Source organism: Myotis brandtii, unplaced genomic scaffold (assembly GCF_000412655.1).
Source record: "Myotis brandtii unplaced genomic scaffold, ASM41265v1 scaffold122, whole genome shotgun sequence".
Classification (NCBI taxonomy): Eukaryota; Metazoa; Chordata; class Mammalia; order Chiroptera; family Vespertilionidae; genus Myotis; species Myotis brandtii.
This window is the reverse complement of record NW_005354255.1, coordinates 1565549-1571970: the sequence shown is the minus strand read 5'-3', so window position 1 is coordinate 1571970 and position 6422 is coordinate 1565549. Positions and strand designations below refer to the sequence as shown.

Below are 6422 nucleotides of genomic sequence, written 5' to 3'. Positions count from 1 at the left end.
AAAATATGTTTTTATTGATTTCAGAGAGGAAGGGAGAGGAAGAGATAGATAGAAACATCAATGATGAGAGTCATTGATTATTTGCCTCCTGCACATCCCTTACTGGAGATAGAACCTGCAACTCAGGCATGTGCCCTGACTGGAAATCGAACTGTGACCTCCTGGTTCATACCACTGAGCCTCACTGGCCGGGCATTTTTTTTTTTTTATTCCCTTTTCTTTGGCAACCATCAGCTTGTCTATATCTATGGGTCTGTTTCTGTTTTGTTTTGTTTATTCATTTTCTTTGTTGTTGTTTTTAGAGTCCACATATAAGTGAAATCATATGGCATTTGTCCTTCTCTGACTTACGTAGCATAATACCATTTAGGTCTATTTATGTTATCGAAAATGGCAAGATTTCATTCTTTTTATGACCTATTCAATTCCATTGTATATATATCACCTCTTCTTTATCCAGTTGGCTCATTAATGGACACCTAGGTTGCTACCATATCTTGGCTATTGTAAATAATGCTGCAATGTACATAGGAGTGCATATATCTTTTTTCATTAGTGTGTTTCTTTGGATAAATACCCGGAAGTGGAATTGCTGGGTCATATGGTAGTTTCTATTTTTAATTTTTGAGGAACCTCCATACTGTTTTCCATGGTGGCTCCACCAATTTGCAATCCCACCAACAGTGCACGAGGGTTCCCTTTTCTCCACATCCTTGCCCACACTTGTGGTTAGTTGATTTATTGATGATAACCATTCTGACAGGCGTGAGGTGAGATCTTATGGTAGTTTCGATTTGTATTTTTCTGATGATTAGTGATGTTGAGCATGTTTGAACATTTATCAAAACTAAGACATTACTGGTAAACGGAATGGTGGTTACCAGGGGCTGGGGGGAAAGGGGTGGGAATTGTCAGCCAGCAGGCATAAAGTGTCAATGAATAAGCCCCAGAGATGTGCTGGACAATGTTGTACCTATAGTCAGCAGTCATATATTGTTTACTTACCATTTGTTAGAAAATAGATCTCATTGTACATGTTCTTATCATGATAAAGTTAAAATAAACCAACTAAGACATTAACTTGGGTTCTCTTTACTATCAGCTGGACTACAAACTTTATTTCAGATTTCACCATATTTTCTGCTCACGTCCTTTTTCTGGTCTGGGAGCCCATGCAGGATCCCACGTAACATTCAGCTGTCCTATCTCCATGGGCTCCTCCAGCCTGGGTGGTGTCTTTGTCTTTCCTTGTCTTTCATGACCGTGGCACCTTGAAGAGCAGTGGTCAGGGATTTTGTAGGAGGTCCCTCCAATTGAGTTTGATGTTTCTTTTTTTTTTAATTAAATCTTTATTGTTCAGATTACATTTGTTCCTCTTTTTTCCCCCCCCCATAACTCCCCTCCTCCCAGTTCCCGCCCCACCCTCCGCCCTCACTCCCCACCCACTGTCCTCATCCATAGGTGCACGATTTTTGTCCAGTTTCTTCCCGCATCTCCCATTCCCCTTTCCCCGCCAAGAATAGTCAGTCCATTCCCTTTCTATGTCCCTGATTCATTATAATCACCAGTTCATTCTGTAAATCAGATTATTTATTCACTTGATTCTTAGATTCACTTGTTGATAGATGCATGTTTGTTGTTCACAATTTGTATCTTTACCTTTTTCTTCTTCCTCCTCTTAAAGGATACCTTTCAGCATTTCATATAATACTGGTTTAGTGGTGATGAACTCCTTTAGCTTTTCCTTATCTGTGAAGCTCTTTATCTGACCTTCAATTCTGAATGATAGCTTTGCTGGATAAAGTAATCTTGGTTGTAGGTTCTTGCTATTCATCACTTTGAATATTTCTTGCCACTCCCTTCTGGCCTGCAAAGTTTCTGTTGAGAAATCAGCTGACAGTCGTATGGGTATTCCCTTGTAGGTAATTGAGTCTCTTTCTCTTGCTGCTTTTAAGATTCTCTCTTTGTCTTTTGCTCTTGGCATTTTAATTATGATGTGTCTTGGTGTGGTCCTCTTTGGATTCCTTTTGTTTGGGGTTCTCTGCGCTTCTTGGACCTGTAAGTCCATTTCTTTCACCAGGTGGGGGAAGTTTTCTGCCATTATTTCTTCAAATAGGTTTTCAAAAAATATGTTTTTATTGATTTCAGAGAGGAAGGGAGAGGAAGAGATAGATAGAAACATCAATGATGAGAGTCATTGATTATTTGCCTCCTGCACATCCCTTACTGGAGATAGAACCTGCAACTCAGGCATGTGCCCTGACTGGAAATCGAACTGTGACCTCCTGGTTCATACCACTGAGCCTCACTGGCCGGGCATTTTTTTTTTTTTATTCCCTTTTCTTTGGCAACCATCAGCTTGTCTATATCTGTGGGTCTGTTTCTGTTTTGTTTTGTTTATTCATTTTCTTTGTTGTTTTTAGAGTCCACATATAAGTGAAATCATATGGCATTTGTCCTTCTCTGACTTAAGTAGCATAATACCATTTAGGTGTATTCATGTTGTCGAAAATGGCAAGATTTCGTTCTTTTTATGACCTATTCAATTCCATTGTATATATGTATCACATCTTCTTTATCCAGTTGGCTCATTAATGGACACCTAGATTGCTACCATATCTTGGCTATTGTAAATAATGCTGCAATGTACATAGGGGTGCATATATCTTTTTTCATTAGTGTGTTTCTTTGGATAAATACCCAGAAGTGGAATTGCTGGGTCATATGGTAGTTTCTATTTTTAATTTTTGAGGAACCTCCATACTGTTTTCCATGGTGGCTCCACCAATTTGCAATCCCACCAACAGTGCACGAGGGTTCCCTTTTCTCCACATCCTTGCCCACACTTGTGGTTAGTTGATTTATTGATGATAACCATTCTGACAGGCGTGAGGCGAGATCTCATGGTAGTTTCGATTTGTATTTTTCTGATGATTAATGATGTTGAGCATGTTTGAACATTTATCAAAACTAAGACATTACTGGTAAACGGAATGGTGGTTACCAGGGGCTGGGGGGAAAGGGGTGGGAATTGTCAGCCAGCAGGCATAAAGTGTCAATGAATAAGCCCCAGAGATGTGCTGGACAATGTTGTACCTATAGTCAGCAGTCATATATTGTTTACTTACCATTTGTTAGAAAATAGATCTCATTGTACATGTTCTTATCATGATAAAGTTAAAATAAACCAACTAAGACATTAACTTGGGTTCTCTTTACTATCAGCTGGACTACAAACTTTATTTCAGATTTCACCATATTTCCTGCTCACGTCCTTTTTCTGGTCTGGGAGCCCATGCAAGATCCCACGTAACATTTAGCCGTCCTATCTCCTTGGGCTCCTCCAGCCTGCATGGTGTCTTTGTCTTTCCTTGTCTTTCATGACCGTGGCACCTTGAAGAGCAGTGGTCAGGGATTTTGTAGGAGGCCCCTCCAATTGAGTTTGATGTTTCTTTATGATTACCCTGAGATTCTGGGTTCTGGGGAAGATATTCCAGAGGTGAGGCGCCCTCCGCCTCATGTCAGATAGGACACCTGATGCCCTCACATCGCTGATGACATCAACCTGGGCCACCTGGGGAAGGAGGGCCCTGTCAGGAGTCTCCACAACATAGTTAGCTTTGCCCCTTGACCTGCACTGTTCACTGGAAGCCAGCCGCTGAGTCAGTCCACCCTGAAGGGGAGGGGGGTTAGGTCCACCTCCTGGAGGAAGGTGTGTTGAAGAATTTTCAGTCACATGTTTAAACTGTGACGGTAACTAATAAATATTTTGGGGGTACGACTTTGAGCTCTGTAGATGTCCTGCTTCTCCTTGGAGTCTCACCGGTCACAAAGCTCACATCCATACGTCTTGTCTGCAATAATTCTTGCTGGAGTGTCTCTATGCTGATTATCTGTGTCTGACAAGATGATTTATTTATTTATTTTTAATCCTCACCTGAGGGTATTTTTCTATTGATTTTTACAGAGAGTGGAAGAGAGAGGGAAAGGCAAGAGGAATATCGATGTGAGAGAAACACATCGAATGGTTGCCTCCTGCATGCGCCCTGATCAGAGCCTGGGCCCGGGAGGAGCCTGCAACCAAGATACGTGCCCTTTACTGGAATTGAACTCGGGACCCTTTGGTTCGCAGGCCAACGCTCTATCCACTGAGCCAAACCGGCTAGGGCTGAGGGGGCGATTTTTGAAGGTTGCATCTGTGAATACAGATCATGCCCACAGGAGGTGTTCAGTACACAGCCCCTATTTCTTACTCAGGAGTCTGGGTGAGGGTTTGCTGTTTATATCACCAAGAGCAGGCGGAAGGTCCCTCATGGTGAGCGAGGACAAAGCAGGACTGTCTCGGGGTTTTGTCAACCAGAACCAGAGCCAGACAGTCATCAGAGCAGTAGAAACCGATTCAAATCAGGAGCTCCTGCAATGGGGAGAAGAGAGCTTAGTGTAGACCTGGGCCCAACTCCAAGTACAGTGTGACAAGTGGGGACTTACAGCCAACGAGTAGGTGGGTCAGTGGATGGGAAATTGCTAAGGGGAAATATCAAGGGGATTCTGGCTACACCACCTAACAGGATTCCTGCTACAGGTGGGGCAATCGAACATTGCCTGGGTGGGTGGATGGTGAGGAACAGTATTAGGTATCAAGAGTGATTGGATATGGCCCAGTTGGCGTGGCTCAGTGGTTGAGCATCGATCCATGAACCAGGGGTCACGGTTAGATTCCTGGTCAGGGCTCATGCCCAAGTTGCAGGCTCAATCCCCAGTGTGGGGTGTGCAGGAGGCAGCCAATCAATGATTCTCTCTCATCGATGATCTTCCTCTCTCACTCCTCTCTGAAATCAATAAAAATCCTATATAATAAAAGCCTAATATGCAAATTGTCCTCTCCACCGGGAATTCGACAGGGAGTTCGACTGGGAGTTTGACCAGGGGGCGGGGCCGGCAACGGCAGTGGCAGGCAGCAGGGGGAAGGGAGGCCAGCTGCCGCTAGGGACCCTAACCATGCACGAATTTCATGCACGGGGCCTCTAGTATATTATTTTTTTAAAAAAGAGTGATTGGATATAGAAGATGAAGGATTCTTGATTAACCACCTTAGCAGAATTCTTCCTAAAATTGGGCCTGACTAAAGTCTGCTCAAGGAGAGAGTCCTGTCACTGAGCAGAGGAACCAGGATCACCTCTTTCCCTGAGAGGGACGTGAGTCCTGCGGGCATGCGGGAGCTTCGAATTTCCCATGGGCTTCCAGGGCCATGTGTTCCCGTTTCTCGTAAATAACACGGGACAAGCCCATCTGGATGCTTCCTGCTGCGGGGCCAGAGCGGTTTGGCAGAAGATAGTCCAGAGGCGATTAGGGAGAAGCCAGGAAGGGAGAGAGGAATCTGAGACATGCGAGGGGTGGGCGCACCTGTGAGGGTCACAATGGAGCCTTTCAGAATGTGGGTCCAGGAGGATATACGGGGCTGAATGGTGTTCCCCCAAGTTCACATCTACAATGTGACTGTCCAGTTGACTCTTTTTTGTTTGTTTGTTTAATCCTCACCCAAGGATATTTTTCCCATTGGTTTTTAGGGAGAGTGGGAGAGAAGGAGGAAGAGGGGAAGAGAGAGGGGGGCAGGGAGAGAGAGAGAAGAGAGGGAGAGAGAGAGAGAGAGAGAGAGAGATGTGAGAGAGATATGTGAGAGAGACAGATCAATTGGTTGCCTCCTGCATGCTTCCCCACCTGGGTTGGGGATCGGACCTGCAACCTTTCGGTGTGCAGGCCAACGTTCTAGCCATTGAGCACACCAGCCAGGGCTGTCCAGTTGACTCTTGAACAACATGGGTTTGAACTGTGTGGGTTCACTTTTCTATGGGTCTTAAAAAAATAAATACATACACTTCTGTAAATGTAATTTTACAGAACATTTTATTTTTTGTAGCTTTATTATGAGAATAGAGTACAGAATACATATAACATACAAAATCCGTGTTAATTGACTTAATCAGTAAAGCTTCTCTCGTCAACAGTGGGCTATTAGTTGTTAAGTTTTTGAGGAGTCAAAAGTAACACACTGACTTTTGACTGACCGAGGGCAGGTTCTGGAGATGGGAACAGGCCTGGGTCTGGACTTCTTCATATCTTTTTGCAGCTCTGTCTGCCCAGAAACCTGCATTTTGCCAAGAAGAGAGAATGGCTGCTGGGTGCCTGCTCCCCTGGCAACAGGTGAGTGGAAACTTCCTCCTACCCTAAAAGGCACCCAGTGTGTCTGCAGAGAACATATACACTGAGTGGCCAGATTATTATGACCACCTGACATTTGTAGGCAAATTAGCTATAATTTTGCGCTGAAGTTGCTAGAGGGCCAGGCCATTATAAATAGGGAAGCAGGTTGTTTACCACGACAGTAGAAGTGATTTTTTTCTGAAGATATGGGTAAACAACGC

General features: G+C 44.0%; 1 protein-coding gene across 1 annotated transcript in view; it reads left to right on the top strand.

The window, feature by feature from the left end:
- Positions 1-4211: 4211 nt before the first annotated feature.
- ZNF554 (zinc finger protein 554) overlaps positions 4212-6422 on the top strand; it is a 12234-nt gene continuing 10023 nt past the window's right edge. The window contains 2 exon segments of the mRNA XM_014533695.1: positions 4212-4265; positions 6142-6201. Coding sequence (XP_014389181.1) covers positions 4212-4265; positions 6142-6201 — 114 coding nt within the window.